Here is a 16,235-nt window from a genome sequence, read left to right as displayed (position 1 = left end):
TTGATTTATATGAAAATTTTAATTTTGTATATGTAATCTTTCAATTTAATAAAATTAATTAATTTTATTTTATTGTTAATATATTATTCAAATATTAGTATATTCAACAGAATAATATATATATATATATATTAAATTTAATTATTGACTTTCATTATAAGTAGTTTGTGTGAATATTATTATATATTATTTATAGACATAAAAAATTTAGATAAATAATTAGATGATAAATTATAAGAAATATAATGTTATTAAAAAAAATCTGTAATTAAAATTTTGAAAGATTAAAATTGCATTTCTTGAAAAGGTAAGTAGATTTCAAAACCATGATTTATTATTCTTGGCAGATAGTTGGACACGTGGCAGAACCGTTCTCTCCTACGTGTCAATTCAAACTATTTTTGTCCTCTTTCAAACTAGAAAACCCATCTATCACTCCTTCATGCGTTTTCCAAACACACTGGTGGCGGCGAAATGTATCGAACGGCGGCGAAGCGGTTGTTGGGCGGTGCAAGGTACTATTACAATACTAACTCTGGCCTCCGATGCGGGCGTCCTCAGAAGTTGGTACTCTCTTCGCGCTCTTTCACATCAGAGCCTCAACCATTTCCCGATCCACACTCTATCAACCGTGGCATTCCCGTCGTCACAACCACCGAAACGCCTAACTCTTTAGATTCAGCTTCTTCCAGTTCGTCAACGGATGACGATGCCGCAAACCCTAAAGCCAACTACGAGGACCAACAAGCTCGCGTGCTTCAGGCCTCGCTCCCTTACGTCGTTCGTTTAATTATCCTATTCCTCTTCTTTTCAATTCCGTCCTCGTTCTACTATATTTTGATAATTCAGTTTTCCGAAACTCCTATCCACGTGTTTGTTTGTTTCTTATCGTGTATATAAATTCCAAGGGTTTCTTCTGATTATAGCGACAAACAAAGTGATTTTGAAATTGTTGCTTTTCAGATAAAGTTGGGATGGACCGAAGCTGCTCTAATTGCTGGAGCTAGGGATGTTGGCCTTTCCCCTTCTATAGTTGGATCTCTGACCAGGAAGGAAGCTGCACTGGTCGAGGTGCATTTTCCTGTATTTTATTCTTATTACATTTCACTCATTTTCACTTTACTTTTGTGTGTGGTATTTGTCATAGTTTTTCTCTTGTTAGTGATTGTTATTAGTATTTTCTGATTATTAGATTTGGACTAGTGTAGTAGAGTGGTGGTATCCTGTTTGCTTGTTGTGACTATTTTGAGCAGTCGTTTCCTGTGACGATTGAAGTTAGAGGTGTTTGTTAAATCTTCGTTAGTCATTGATGCTTTTAGGTGTTTAAAAGATGACTACAGCTGCTCTTGCTGTTGTTATTCTATTTCAGGCAGAATGCAGGATGGTACTGTCTGTCTGTTGCTTCATAATGTTTCATGTTATTACGATGGACTTTTAATAATTCTTTCAGTACCCCAATCACATTTTGAGTTGATGTTATGCGGCTAACCATCTTCTCTAACGCAATAAAAGAAAAGTGTTCCTCGCCAAGAAAAAGGCAAGAACAATTTAAAAGGCAGAACATTTAGGAGTTGAGTTTGCTGTCTCCTGTTGCCTAAGTGATTTAGAAAATAGTTAAAAAGCTCAAAATTCGTATTTTTCTCTGTTAATATTCAAGTGACCATTTTATTTTATTGGCTTTCTGAGGTATAACGTGTCCGAAAGCATAGTGAATGTTTCATAATCTGTTTAATAATAGTTGTATACACTGTGATTGTCGATAATGTAATAATGGAAGAAAATTGTTCTAGCTTTTCTTTTTTTTTTTTTTTTTTGTACGAAATAAGTGGCTCATAATGATTACTAAGTTATATATCCCTTTTCCTCACTTACATTTTGTGCATGTGTCTGCACATATTCTCACTCGCTTCCTATCATTTTAAGATTTGACCATTTGAGAGCTACTATTTCAGGAGTTGTAGATCATGTTTAATAGTATTTTCTGGGTTGCTGTTTTCAGTTATGAGTTCCTAATGGATGAATTCTCGCCAACTTTTTTATTATTTTTGGTTTGTTTTACTCGATACTCCGGCTTGTATATTGTACTTGGTATAATTAAGTATAATAAGTTTAATGGGTGACCATTTTTGTCTGCTGTTCTAAAACTTTTTTCAGTATTTCATGGATGACTGCTTACAAAGACTTGTCGATAAAATTGAGTCTGATGAGAGTTTAAAAAATTTGACACCAAGTGATTGCATCTCTAAGCTTATCAGATTTCGATTAGAAATGCAAGCTCCATATATATCAACATGGCCTCATGCTCTTAGCATTCAGGTAGCCTATGTCCTTTTTCCCTGGTTAGAGGCTTACATATATGAAGTGTAGATCTGAAAGAGTTTCTGGGAACTATTTTCTTTACAGGCGCAACCTGCAAATGTTCCTACAAGTTTTAAGCAGAGAGCAGTTCTTGTGGATGAGATCTGGCATGCTGCCGGTGATAAGGCCTCTGACATTGATTGGTATGCCAAGCGCACTATCCTTGGAGGAATATACTCGACAACTGAGATTTATATGCTGACAGATAGCTCTCCTGGTTTGTTTTTCTTGACTTCCCTTTTAAAAAGACACAAGCATTCTTATAATTTGCCAAGCGCACTAGTGGTTTTCTATGATCATTCATTTGAGTCAACTTCTGGTTCTATTATTGTAACAACCATTTGTTTTCTTGAATCAAGACTTCTGTTTTCTCGAATCAAGACTCCCCTGTTTGCTTCCATGACAATTTATGAGGATTAATTTGATAACTTAACTGTTAGAAGAAAAAAAAAAAGATTTTTATTCCTTTGATATTTTTTTTTGGTGGCATCTGTACATTGAATAAATGGGGTTGAGACCTTGCATATAGCTTGACGTGGTAAAGCTGTGACTTGTAAGGACTTTTCTCAATTTTGGGGTTCGTTTTCTGGTAGATTTCCGCGATACATGGGCTTTCTTGGATGCTCGAGTGAAAGATGCCTTTAATATAAAGAAAACCATTCAAGAGGTATCCTCATATTGTTACAGTGATTGGTCCCAAAAGTTTTTCAAATTTCAATTATTTCGAAATATTATGCTGGGTGAATTCCAGGATTCTCAGTCATCATAATTTTCAGGCACAGTCTTTGGCAGAAGCTGTCAGCGTCGGGCTGGGAAACTCCTTTCAAGGATTTTTCGGGAAAGGTTTCCAGAGATGAGTATGGCGGGAAGATGTGCAGGTGGTAGGCACTTGTTGCTTGTTTCATCAAATAATGTTTCTGAGGCATTGATTCTCACTTAGGAGATTATGCTATATTTACACTAAACTTACCACCTCAAAAGAAAAAGTTATATTTCATGTACTTCAAATTTATATGCCGCCTTGGGCCCTTCACTCAAGGCTTGAGTTCCAGGGTCGTCACTGCTCACAAATTTTAGGCTTGTAAATAATCTCATCATTTCATAATTTAAAGAATCTCCTTTCCTTACCTAAAGAACTTTGCTTATTCCTGTGAACATTATTTTAGGAGGTGTTTTGGCTGATAAATAAAATTTCATGTTCAAGAATCACGAGTTCTCACTTTCTCGAGATTATTAAGTTTTGCTATTTGGTCAAAAAATTTCGCACATTGTTTACCCGTTTCCTGAATAAAAGATTTCCATATTTGGTTTTAACGTAACTTTTGTATATATATATATATAAAGACACACACACGAGGAAACTAATTAGATTGATATAACTTAATCTTATTATGATTATTTAAGTAAAACTTAGTAATAATTTTAAAAAAATATAATCTTTCTATTAACTTAAGTAAAATCTTATTATTAATATTTTATTTATCATACGAGGAAGATTTAAAAACTCGACTGTTGGATCAATGACGGAGAAGTTTAAAAGTTCAACATGAGTGTTATTTTGTATATTACTATTTTTTTCATTCATCATTTTATGCTTTATTTATATGCAATGTTAATTTTTAGAATATGCTTTATTTAAGTGAAACCTGGATTGAATTAGATTATTTTCTTTATCTCATCGCGTTTTACTCATGATTAAAATAGATTTTGGCCAAATTAACTGACTTATAAAATAATTATATTTTAAAAATTAAAATATCGTAATAATAATAATAATAAAGTATTACATTAAAAATTATTAATTATTATAGTTTATATATTAAATGATTATATATAAAATTAAAATTAGTCTCATTAATATGACTTAAATTTTAAAATTTTTATTTTGTTTTTTTACCATTTTAAAATGAAACAAAATTATTCGTTTACAGTTAAATTGAATTTAAAAGTTTACAACTCATTTTAAATACTTATCAGATTAATTCTAAAAATTATAACTCCATTAGAATTAGAATATAAACCTGACCACCTTTTTTTTTGGTATCATTATTTCTTGGATGCCTTCTTAGAGTAGCAAATCAATGAATATAAATATTACTCATAAGTTTGAATCGATATTTTTTTTTTAAAACAACTTGATTTATTTCAGTAACAACCAATCAATATATTTATAATTTTAATTTTTGTTCATTTCTTATATAAACTTTGTTCCGCAAAACTAGATTGTATATCAAGTAAAGGTTTATAAGACAAACTATTAAATTATGTATTCAATAGAGTTAGTTCTCGAAATAATTTATGAATGCAAAATAATATAAATAGAAATACTTGTATAACTTCTATGCAAAAAAATATATTTTAAAATTATTATATTTTTTATTTTCCTATTAATTTATGTTACTATAAACTTGTTTAAACATTAAATATTGGGTTAAATATGTTTTTAGTCCCTATACTTTGGGGCAATTTTGGTTTTAGTTCCTCTTTCAAACTAAGGTACAATTTAGTCCTTCAACTTTAGAAAACTCTGGTTTTAGTCCTTTTTACCAAATTTTTTTAACTTTATTTGTTGTTTCAAACACGTTTCTTAGTTAACATTGAAACAAAAATGTGTCAAACAGTGTAAACAATCCAAATGCTATAATGAAACATGCTTGAAACAGCAAATGAAGTTAAAAAAATTTGATAAAAAGGACTAAAACCAGAGTTTTCTAAAGTTGAAGGACTAAATTGTACCTTAGTTTGAAAGAGGGACTAAAACCAAAATCGCCCCAAAGTATAGGGACTAAAAACATATTTAACCCTTAAATATTTTATTAAAATTTAAGATAATAATTAACAGGTACTAAGATAGTTAAAGAAGACAAGATAAAAACTGTTAAAAAATATAAAGTAAAGATGCAGCAAAAAATTTAGTGTCTGAGAATATCGTAATAAAATTATCTTCAGAAGAAAAAAATTACTACACGGGCTATAATTATGCCAATTTAATATGTAAAAAAGTACTTTATTTTAAGTTTAACAGTAATTTCAATTCTTAAATTTCTTTAAAAGCAATTTTTTTCTTTTACCTAATTATCATAACTTTATTTTACTTTATTTTTAGTTTAATTGGCTATAATATTTTTATTACTTTTAACATGATACAGTGAGATTGGAGAACACGATTGATACTAAAGACTTGTTACCAATGTAACTCATTCTGATTCAATGTATTTTTAAAATTGAAAGTTAAATAAAGTTAAGATAACCAAAAGTTAAGAAATAAAAATTGCGTAGAAAGAAATCCAGAGACTAATAATTAAAAATTAAAGCACTAAAATTTAAGATAAAATAATGACAAAATTACATATTCAGTCAATATAGAAAGTAAAATTACAATTAAATCTTTATTTTACATGTAAAACATTGTGTTAATTAGGTCACTTATTATGGAACCTAACTGATAATTCATCTTCTAAAGATTTTGTGATGCATTTATGATTGTGAATAAGAGGGTATTACAAAAGTTATGAGAGTCTCAATTTGTCTAAGTCATATACTCTTGAAGGATTTATATATGAAAACACTTTTTACACTTCTAAAGCCAATAAAGAAAAAGACAGGTCTCATTTAGATTTTGCACGCACAGTTTATTTCAAATCTTACCAATTTTTCTCCGAATGTATCCATCCATAACTTAATTATCAAAGTTTATTTTAACGAGATTGAAGATCCAAAAGGTGTTATTGGCATGAATATGCTCTGGTCATAGTATACATGCCTGACACTTAGACCATGACAAATACTGTTCTGGAGCTATAAATGTCTGAATTTAGGAACAAACTTTGTTGGTGGAGAGGTTAATATCTCAAATAGCATAGATATTCAACATGGAATGTATGGAGAGGTTTAAGGACGAATCCGGAAAATATCTATAACCTTGCTAGAAAAAGAATGACAAAAGAGGCATAATCCAATTTCTTGCTCGATGAGATAAACGCACCAACAACACATATTTTCCTAGAGTTTGAAAACATGAAGGAAGCTCTATATGCACTAGTGTATAATCTCATTGAAAGAGAATGGAAGAGTAAGCAATGGTTGCACAATCTGGAAACAAGAGGGATTGAAAAACAGAATAGTTCATAATCAGAATCAGAACACTGAATTCTCTTGCATGCATATACTACTACAGCCTAAAATCAAAAGGAAATTGAGAAAAACTGTAAGCAGAAGAAAGATTCAGAAAGGACGAGCAGAAGTTACCGTTTCCAAATTATTCCAATGAAAGTGAGAATATATACATACATATATATATATACTCATAATTATTGGATTCTGAAAAGCAGTATAATAAAATACATATTACCAGAGACGGTATGAAGAAAGTGAGAATGGCGCGGTGAGGGAGTCACTCGGGGAATGTGAGAGCGGTGATGAGAGGCTCAAAATGGGGGAAGCGAGGGAGGAGGTAAGAAGGTTTAGCGAGCTCGAAGTCCTGGTACTGAAACGCAGGTGCACAGGTGCATCCTACAAGAGAGTAGTTCCTCTCACCGTCTCTGGGAGGTGCAGCGGCAGCAGCTTTGAAGGCACCATCGGTGGAAAAGGTGTAATCGTTGGTGGGAAAGGAGCCAAACCAGACGTTGGGAGGGACTGTGTACTGCGGCATCTGATTCTCACCGAGATCCGATCCAAGGCAAGTGAACTTCACACTCCCATCTTTCTCATCCAATTCCACAATCTAGAGAGAAGGGTTAAAAGAATTTAATTAAAGTGAAAAATTGAATTGATATTAGGTTAGAGAGAGCGAGAGAGAGAGAGAGAGAGAGAGAGAGAGAGAGAGAGAGAGAGAGAAACATGCGTACGGTGAGAGGGTCGCCGATGTAATGATGCCAAGTTTCGGCGCAGGGAATGCGATGGAGGCGAGAAAAGGTTCCGGAGGGAAGGAGGAAGTAGATGGAGGTGGAGACAGGGCGATCGACTTTGTATTCCGGCGGGAGCTGAGAGGTGGAAAGATGAACGGAATGGTCTCGGAATGTCTCGACGTAGAAGCCACCTTCTGGGTGAGGCTGCAGATTCAGCTTCTTCGCTATTTCTGATGACGTCAAACTCATCCTCCTTTCTCCGCCGATCCGATCAATGCCCTTTTCAATTCTCTCTATATTTCAAACACCTTATCTGCAAAAAATTCAACATCAGAATTAAATTTTCAAACTTTGCGATCGCGTGTGTGGTAGGTGAGGAATGGGTTATCGCTCAATCTGTTTTCCAAAGTTCTGTTGTTAGAAACTTCTAATTACTTGGACTAAATTGATTGAAAGTTTCCAAAAGAAATTTATTTTAGTTTTACATAATTAAGAGATAAAAACATTTTTAATTCAATTTCTAAATATAACCACATTCTTGTAAAAGTGACTTTCTGGAACAAGATTTTCAAAAAATTTAAAATAACGTTTACCGAAAGCAAAAAGAACAGGGTAGGTTTCACGTGTTTGAAAGAAAGAGAAATAAAGATGTTTGGTGGCACCCCTCTATACTAAGCACACGCCCTCACTGCCATTCTTTTTGTTTGATTGTTTTGTTTTGAGTCCAATAACTCAATAAAGCTTTAGTTTATGAAAATATGATTTTTAATTTCTTTTTCTTTGGTAAAAATATATTATAACAATATTTATCGAGAAAAAAACCATATAAAAAATAGAATATTTGACATTTTGTACAATTATATCATTCTCCTTGTTTTTGTTTTTCTCACATGGTATTTGAAAAACATAGAAATTATCTTCAGAATTGGTTGACTTTGGAAAGTGGTGAGAAGTTGACCCCGACAAAAAGCAATTGCATTGTTGAGTTGAGAAGGAGGAGGGTTGATTTCTCTATCAGTCATTATGGCGAATCATGGTGATTTCACGTATGATGTTTTTATGAGCTTCAAGGGCGAAAACGGGACTCGCTACTCATTCACCGATCATCTCTACCGAGCTTTGCTCCGTCACGGAATCAACGCCTTCAGAGATGATCAGAGTCTCCGAAGCGGGGACGAAATCCGTCCTTCTCTGCTTCAGGCAATCGAAGCTTCCAGAATCTCTTTGGTCGTGCTCTGTCAAAACTATGCATCTTCCTCTTGGTGCCTCGACGAACTGGCCAAGATCCTTCACTGTTACGAAAACAAAGGAAAGCATATCGTTGCAATTTTTTATTTGGTGGAACCTTCCGATGTACGGTACCAGAAAAACAGTTACGCAACTGCCATGAGTAAACATGAAAGCAGATATGGAAAAGACTCGGAGAAGGTTAAAGCATGGCGATCAGCTTTGTCCAGAGTTTGCGACCTAACCGGAATACACTGCAGAAACCATATGTAAGTTCCGATCCTATATCTGTTTATCAACTGACACGAACATACTAGTTCTTACGCTTGAAAATTACTTGTTATAATTTTTCTGGATGTACTGTTTAAACAGTTTAAGTTTCTATTCCAACTTATAGAGATTTAAATGGAAAATTATGAGTAAAAAAATGAATTTAAAAGCGTAATCACAGGACTAAAACAGGTAGATTTTATGCGTAAGTGCTAAAAGTTATTGATGATGTGTAGATGAAGTGACCAAATAAGTCATTCAACTTAACTATAATTATCATTATTATTAGTTTAATAGGGATATGACTTGTTTTGGTTCAACTCTTATAGCTTTTAAGATACTTATTATATAAGTCAACAAATTTACCATGGATAATTGTTTTTTATTGGATGAGAATGTTAAAAATTATATATATTATTTATTCTAGTCTTAATGGAGTAATCTGGTAAGTAGAACATTTTTATTTGTTAGTTCTAAGTTAGTTTCTGTTCTGTGTTTCCAATTACAGTGTAAGATTTTAATTAGTTATTACAACTTTCTTTTGCAGTTTATTATAAAATGAATAGGCATAAGTATTGTGTGCCTATGCAGGTATGAAACTGAGGTTATTGAGAAGATTGTGAAAGACACCTTAGCTAAACTGCCTCCCATGCCTTTACAAATTAAGCACTTAGTTGGACTTGATTCTCGTTTAGAACGGGTGAAATCTCTAATAGATGTTGAATCAAATGATGAAGTTTGTATACTGGGGATCTATGGGGTTGGCGGAATTGGCAAAACCACATTTGCTGTGGATCTGTATAACAAGATCAGGCATCATTTTGAAGCTGCAAGTTTTCTGGCTAATGTCAGAGAAAAAACAAATAAAAGCATTAAGGGCCTGGAAGATCTCCAAAGGACACTTTTGTCTGAGATGGGTGAGGAGACAGAAACCATTATTGGCAGTACATTTAAAGGAAGTTCTGAAATAAAGTGCAGGCTTGGACATAAAAGAGTTCTTCTGGTTGTGGATGATGTTGATTCTGTAAAACAATTGGAAGCATTAGCTGGAGGATATGATTGGTTTGGTCCTGGTAGCAGGATCATTATAACAACAAGAGATAAGGATGTTCTACATAAGCATGATGTTGAAATTAAAGGATATAAGATGGAGGAGCTAAATTATCATGAATCCCTTGAACTCTTTTGTTGGTATGCCTTTAATAGGAGCAGAGCTGCAGAAAACTTTGCTAACATCTCTACTAGTGCAGTAAGATATGCAAAGGGTATTCCGTTGGCATTAAGAGTAATAGGCTCCAATTTGAAGGGTAGAGGTCCTGAAGAATGCGAGACTGAATTACAGAAATATAGAAAGGTTCCAGATTTAGAGATTCAAGGTGTACTGGAAATAAGCTACACAAGCCTATCCAACTTGGACCAGAAAATTTTCCTGGACATTGCATGCTTCTTCAAAGGGGAAAGGTGGGATTATGTCAAAAGGATACTAGATGCTTGTGATTTCAATCCGGATATAAAAGTATTTGTTAGTAAATGTCTCATAACTGTTGATGAAAACGGTTGCTTGGAGATGCATGATCTAATACAAGACATGGGTAGAGAGATTGTTCGGAAGGAATCGCCATCAAACCCTGGTTACCGCAGCAGATTATGGTGTCATAAAGATGTTCATGAAGTACTTAAAGAAAACTCAGTGAGAATGTTGACCATTTTATATTTTTAGTTACCTTTACATGTTTGTGTACTTTGGCAAATGTATTTTGTGTGTGTTTTTTTTATCAGCTACAAATGTATTTTATGTTAATTCTTTTCATTTACACGCATTTCCACAGGGAAGTGATACAGTTGAAGGTATAATGCTTTATCCCCCAAAAATAGAAAAAATAGATTATTGGACTGTGACAGCCTTCAAGAAGATGAAGAACCTCAGAATTTTGATTGTTCGCAATGCAATATTTTCGTCTGGTCCTAGTTATCTGCCAAATAGTTTACGGCTAATCGATTGGAAGGGGTACCCATCAAAGTCTTTTCCGCCAGATTTTTATCCCCACAGAATTGTTGACTTCAAGTTACCTCATAGTTCTCTGATATTTAGAAAGCCATTTCAGGTACACACATTTGCTTTCTCCTTATATCCCCCCGAAGCATGTGGCAAAACTGTCATGATTTAAAGCCTAATGTAAGGACTATGCTCTAATCACTTTAATTATACTTTGTGTCGCAGAGATTTGAGGATCTGACATTCATCAATCTTTCCCATTGTCAACTCATAACTCAAATTCCTGACCTGTCTGGAGCTAAAAGCTTGAAGGTATTTACACTTGATAATTGCTATAGACTGACAAGGTTCGATAAATCCATTGGGTTTATGCCTAACCTTGTCTATTTAAGTGCTTCAGAGTGCACTCTGCTCACAAGTTTTGTGCCAACGATGTATTTGCCCTCTCTCGAAGTGCTTTCATTTAACTTTTGCAGAAGACTTGAACACTTCCCTCATGTAATGCAAAAAATGAATAAGCCATTAAAGATATACATGATGAGTACTGCCATTAAAAAGATTCCGGAATCCATTGGTAACCTTACTGGACTTGAGCATATAGAGATGTCAGTTTGCAAAGAGCTTAAAAATCTGCCAAGTAGCTTCTTTTTGCTTCCAAAACTTGTCACTTTAAAAGTTGATGAATGCTCTCAACTTGGAGAATCATTTCAAAGGTTCCGAGAGAGCCGCCATTCAGTGGCAAATGGCAGTTCAAATTTAGTGACACTTCATTTTTGTGAGACTAATCCATCATATGAAGATCTTTGTGCCATTCTTGAAATTTTTCCAAAATTAGAAGACTTTAATGTATCACACAACGGATTTGTAGCCCTACCAAACATCATCGGAGGATCTTCTCACTTGAAAAGCCTTAATGTTAGTTTCTGCAGGAATCTTAAGGAAATTCCAGAACTTCCCTTAAGTATTCAGAAAGTAGATGCAAGATACTGTCAGTCCTTAACTTCAGAGGCATCAAGCATGCTATGGTCTAAGGTTTAATTACATTCGCTGTACCATTATTCTTATGATGCAAGATACTGTAATTCCATAAAAATGGTATGTTGATGCAAACACACTAATGTCTTTCGTTGTGACAGGTCTCAGAAGAGATCCCAAGAATACAAGTTGTAATGCCGATGCTGAAAAGAGAAATACCTGAATGGTTTGACTGCATAGGCACTAAAGAGATTCCACATTTCTGGGCTCGCAGAAAGTTTCCTGTTGTTGCTTTAGCATTCGTTTTCCAGGAATCGAGAAAGAAACTGTCTGATCTTGAACATGCTTTCCAGTCAGCTGTAGAATCGTTCACTGGATTTATGAACTGGCACACTGTAAGCCTCCACTTGTTTATTGACGGACAAGAAATATGTGGTAGAGATTACCACTGTTTCAACGTTGGAGAAGATCATGTGTTATTTTGTGATCTCCGAGTCTTGTTCAGGGATGAAGAGTGGCAGGGCCTTGAAGCAAGTCTTGGAGATGATTGGAAGGCCATTCAGGTTCAATACGAATCAGACCTGATTCTGAGTCATTGGGGAGTTAATGTGTACGAGCAAGAAACAAACATGGATGATATCCAGTTCAAATTTCCCACTCCCAGCTCCACGAGGAACTTAATTCCATCATCACTTTTGGTTCCAAAAGGTTGTCCAAAGCAGAAAATGAAACATATGCTGGAAAGTTTTGATCCACGAGACATGTTTACCAAGAATCTGTCTCTAATAGAGTCAGAAGAAGGTCCAAGCAGGGCTGCAAAAGTACTTTTGAGGACCTGGAGGAATGCTAAGGCTGAGATTACCGAGGAAGCTTCAGTTTCAGTCTACGGGGCAAGTTTAAAGCAAGAACACGAAGAATGTGTTGACGATGTGGTACAGGTTTTAGAGATGATAAAGGAGAATGTACTCAAACATTTTTCTGATTCAAACCCTGAAGAAATGCAATCGCTTGGTAGATTTGTAGAAAGATTATTGAGGGCACGGGTAGAAGTAATGAAGGAAGACGCGTTGGAGCTGGGTATGCCTATTCTTCTAGAGTACACTGACGTAGGAGGATCTAAATATCGACGCTTTTGGGGAGTGTTGCAATTAGAAGTGGGAGATCCATTTTACAAAGCAGTGTTGAGGAAGTATATCCAACTTTCATTGGAATTTTCTACAAGCAACAAAGCCGCCTCCAGCTCAGGTTCGTGGTTTGAAAACTTGAGGATAAGCATTGTTTTATTGAAATGCTTGGATACAGCCATGGAGGAAGCTTCGGGCTTTGGCTATGAGGAATCCTTGGAGGAAGGATACTACGATCCTGAATTGCAAGAATTAATGATGAGGATTGAGCAAGATGGTATGGGGTTTAATAAATCTTACGGCAAAATGAAGGCATCTATTGTTCGAACCGATGAATCGGTTTCTCCAAAGTATTTATTTGAGACATTAATCTTCAGAAGACTAATAGCTTTGGGAAAATTGTCAATGTTTGGATCTGCAACTAAGTTCAAGATAACACCGTATGGGAATATAAGGGTTGAGGACGATCCTTTTCGCATTCCGAAGACGTGCTTCTGGAGTTTGATCTTGGTTCTTTATCTACTTTTCTTCATAATCATACGGTTATTTTGTTTGGTAGGATATGTGGGGCTTTTGATATGTAGGATACCAGTAATAGGGAAGATATTAGTGTGTGGTTGGTGGCTTGTCATGCAAATTCTTATGTCTTGTAAATACTTGTATCATGGAATGGGTAAGATTATGAAAATAAAGAAGAAGGACTTGTAAAAAAGTAGTAGCAAAGCAATGCTGGGAGTTAAAAGTTACTTTGGTAAAATGTATGTCCACAATTATCTACCATGGTTGAATTGGGAGAGGACTTTTGCTGAATCACAACCAGGTTTGATCTTCATCCTCTACACCCATGCAATAGTTAATGTTGATTTTGATTGTTCTTTGCTTGCATGCAACCCCCTTTACCTTAATGAAATTGTACAATTTCGTTTTGCGAAAAGAGTACAAGCAAGCAAAGATTGGTTCTAACTATTATGTATTTTGTTCATTTAGTGGACAAAAGCAGATATTTCCATTTATTACAGCTAGTTATTAAGTATGTAAAACAAGAAATTATAATACTTAATATTTAATGTGATTGAATTGGAGTGAAAAATTTAGGGGGAAAGAAATCACGTATGACATTTTTTGTTTCTTTTTCCGATGAAAAAGTGAAAAGAAAAGGGGTTATTTGAGTTCTATAAATACATTTTTTTATAAATCATTTCTATCTTTATTGCCGCCTCAAGGTAGACTTAATGAGAGATGAGAAAAATTGAAAACGTAAGATTAATATAGGATTATTTTATATATATATATATATATATATATATATATATATATATATATATATATGGGTTTGCTAACTTGCGTACACCTGTTTTTCAGTTGGTACATTTTAGCAATGTGTACCGGGTTTCAGTAGACAAAAATGCCCCTATATATCATGAATTCTAAGTTTTAAGGTTAAGGGTATTTTAATAATTTTCATTCTCAAAATTAAAAAAATAAAAAAAGAAACCCTCAATCCCTTATTCACCTTTCTTATTCCTCTCAACCTTTCTCTTTCATCTCTTTCACTCCAACTCCAACATTTTCTCTGTCATCCCTACACTAGCCTTAATTAAAAAAATCAAAAACACTTGTCTTATTTTAATAATTTTCATTCTCAAAATTAAAAAAAAAAAAGAAACCCCAAACCCTTACTGACCTCCTTCATTCCTCTCAACCCTTTCTCCTTCATCTCTCTCGCTCAACACATTTCCTCAGTCATCTCTGCACTAGTTCTAACTAAAAAAACACTCATTATTAAATAAAATGGTTAGAGAAAAAAATACTTACAGAAATAAAAAAATTAGAGCACCTAATTTTTTCTTTATATAATTATAAATAAAATTTCAAGATTTAGAATTTTTATTGTTTGATTTTATAATTGAGAATTTTATTGTATTTTGATTTGTTTTTTTCTTTAGTAAAGGAAAACAAGTTAATGAATTTCTACCAAAAAAATTAAATGGCCACGGAGCAATGTTACGTAGTAGTCTCAAAATGTAAAGGAAGGATGCTCATAAATCTTGATGCAAGTTGTGCCCGTCGGCTGTAATATATATAGTGAAGATAATGAAATTAAAGAGATTTTGAATGAACTTTTTTCGAAATGTGAATATGACTCAACTCTTTACAAAAGTAAATCGTTTAATAATGAATGTTTTTTTAGTTAGGNCTAGTGCAGAGATGACAGAGAAAATGTTTAAGTGAGAGAGATGAAGGAGAAAGGATTGAGAGGAATGAAGGAGGTGAGTAAGGGTTTGGGGTTTTCTTTTTTTAGTTTTGAGAATGAAAATTATTAAAATAAGGCAAGTGTTCTTTATTTTTTTTTTTCAATTGGAGCTAGAGTATGACAGAGAAAAGGTTGGAGTGAAAGAGATGAAAAAAAATGGTTGAGAGGAATGAGAGAGATGGGTAAGGGTTTGGGGGTTTCTTTTTTTATTTTTTTAATTTTGAGAATGAAAATTATTAAAATACCCTTAACCTTAAAAGTTAGAATTCATGATATATAGGGGTATTTTTGTCTACTGAAACCCGGTACACATTGCTAAAATGTACCAACTGAAAAACAGGCGTACGCAAGTTAGCAAACCCCTATATATATAGGGGTTTGCTAACTTGCGTACGCCTGTTTTTCAGTTGGTACATTTTAGCAATGTGTACCGGGTTTCAGTAGACAAAAATACCCTTATATATCATGAATTAAGTTTTAAGGTTAAGGATATTTTAATAATTTTCATTTTCAAAATTAAAAAAATAAAAAAAGAAAACCTCCAAACCCTTGCCCACCTCTCTCATCTCTCACAACCCTTCCTCTTTCATCTCATCTCTTTCACTCCAACCTTTTCTCTGTCATCCCCACTCTAGCTCCAATTGAAAAAAATCAAACACTTTCCTTATTTTAAAAATTTTCATTCTCAAAACTGAAAAAAGAAACCCCAAACCCTTACTCACCTCTTTCATTCCTCTCAACCCTTTCTCCTTCATCTCTCTCACTCAAACATTTTCTCTGTCATCTCTGCACTAGTTCCAACTAAAAAAACACTCATTATTAAACAATTTACTTTTGTAAAGAGTTGAGTCATTGACATATTCACCTTCCGAAAAAAGTTCATTCATAATCTCTTTAATTTCATTATCTTCACTATATATATTACAGCCGACTGGCACAACTTGCACCAAGACTTATGAGCATCCTTCCCTTACATTCTGTCTGAGACACTATGTAACATTGCTCCGTGGCCATTTAATTTTTTTTTGGTAGAAATTCATTAACTTGTTTTCCTTTACTAAAGAAAAAACAAATCAAAATACAATAAAATTCTCAACGATAAAATCAAACAATAAAAATTCTAAATCTTGAAATTTTATTTAAAATTATATAAAGAAAAAACTAGGTGCTTTAATTTTTTTATT

At 33.8% G+C, this 16,235-nt stretch overlaps 3 protein-coding genes across 6 annotated transcripts; 2 read left to right on the top strand and 1 right to left on the bottom strand.

Annotated features, from left to right (window-relative positions):
- Positions 1-432: 432 nt before the first annotated feature.
- Positions 433-3,491, top strand: LOC106766899 (ubiquinone biosynthesis protein COQ9, mitochondrial). Its single transcript, XM_014651684.2, has 6 exons — positions 433-780; positions 964-1,071; positions 2,155-2,316; positions 2,404-2,575; positions 2,952-3,025; positions 3,135-3,491. Exons 1-6 carry the CDS (start codon positions 475-477, stop codon positions 3,213-3,215), a joined length of 903 nt encoding a protein of 300 aa, XP_014507170.1. The 5' UTR covers positions 433-474; the 3' UTR covers positions 3,216-3,491.
- A 2,845-nt stretch (positions 3,492-6,336) lies between these two features.
- Positions 6,337-7,900, bottom strand: LOC106767098. Of its 3 annotated transcripts, none has more exons than XM_022783974.1 (3): positions 7,206-7,645; positions 6,710-7,081; positions 6,337-6,450 (listed from the first exon to the last, which is right to left on the bottom strand). In XM_022783974.1, the coding sequence occupies exons 1-2, from the start codon at positions 7,452-7,454 to the stop codon at positions 6,752-6,754; spliced, it is 579 nt and encodes a 192-aa protein (XP_022639695.1). In that variant the 5' UTR covers positions 7,455-7,645; the 3' UTR covers positions 6,337-6,450; positions 6,710-6,751. The 3 variants fall into 3 exon arrangements, with proteins under 3 accessions (XP_022639695.1, XP_014507410.1, XP_014507409.1); XM_014651924.2 differs by adding an exon at positions 7,799-7,900 and having other exon boundaries at positions 6,424-7,081; positions 7,206-7,518; XM_014651923.2 differs by having other exon boundaries at positions 6,424-7,081; positions 7,206-7,644.
- Positions 7,901-8,075: 175 nt separating this feature from the next.
- Positions 8,076-14,006, top strand: LOC106769014 (TMV resistance protein N). 2 transcript variants are annotated; one of them, XM_014654453.2, is made up of 5 exons: positions 8,076-8,701; positions 9,294-10,374; positions 10,532-10,807; positions 10,924-11,730; positions 11,835-14,006. In XM_014654453.2, exons 1-5 carry the CDS (start codon positions 8,229-8,231, stop codon positions 13,503-13,505), a joined length of 4,308 nt encoding a protein of 1,435 aa, XP_014509939.1. In that variant the 5' UTR covers positions 8,076-8,228; the 3' UTR covers positions 13,506-14,006. The 2 variants fall into 2 exon arrangements, with proteins under 2 accessions (XP_014509939.1, XP_014509938.1); XM_014654452.2 differs by having other exon boundaries at positions 8,078-8,701; positions 9,294-10,392; positions 11,835-14,005.
- The last annotated feature ends 2,229 nt before the right edge of the window (positions 14,007-16,235 follow it).

This window comes from Vigna radiata, chromosome 7, assembly GCF_000741045.1.
Source record: "Vigna radiata var. radiata cultivar VC1973A chromosome 7, Vradiata_ver6, whole genome shotgun sequence".
In the NCBI taxonomy this organism is placed as follows: Eukaryota; Viridiplantae; Streptophyta; class Magnoliopsida; order Fabales; family Fabaceae; genus Vigna; species Vigna radiata.
This window is presented reverse-complemented; position numbering and strand designations above follow the sequence as displayed.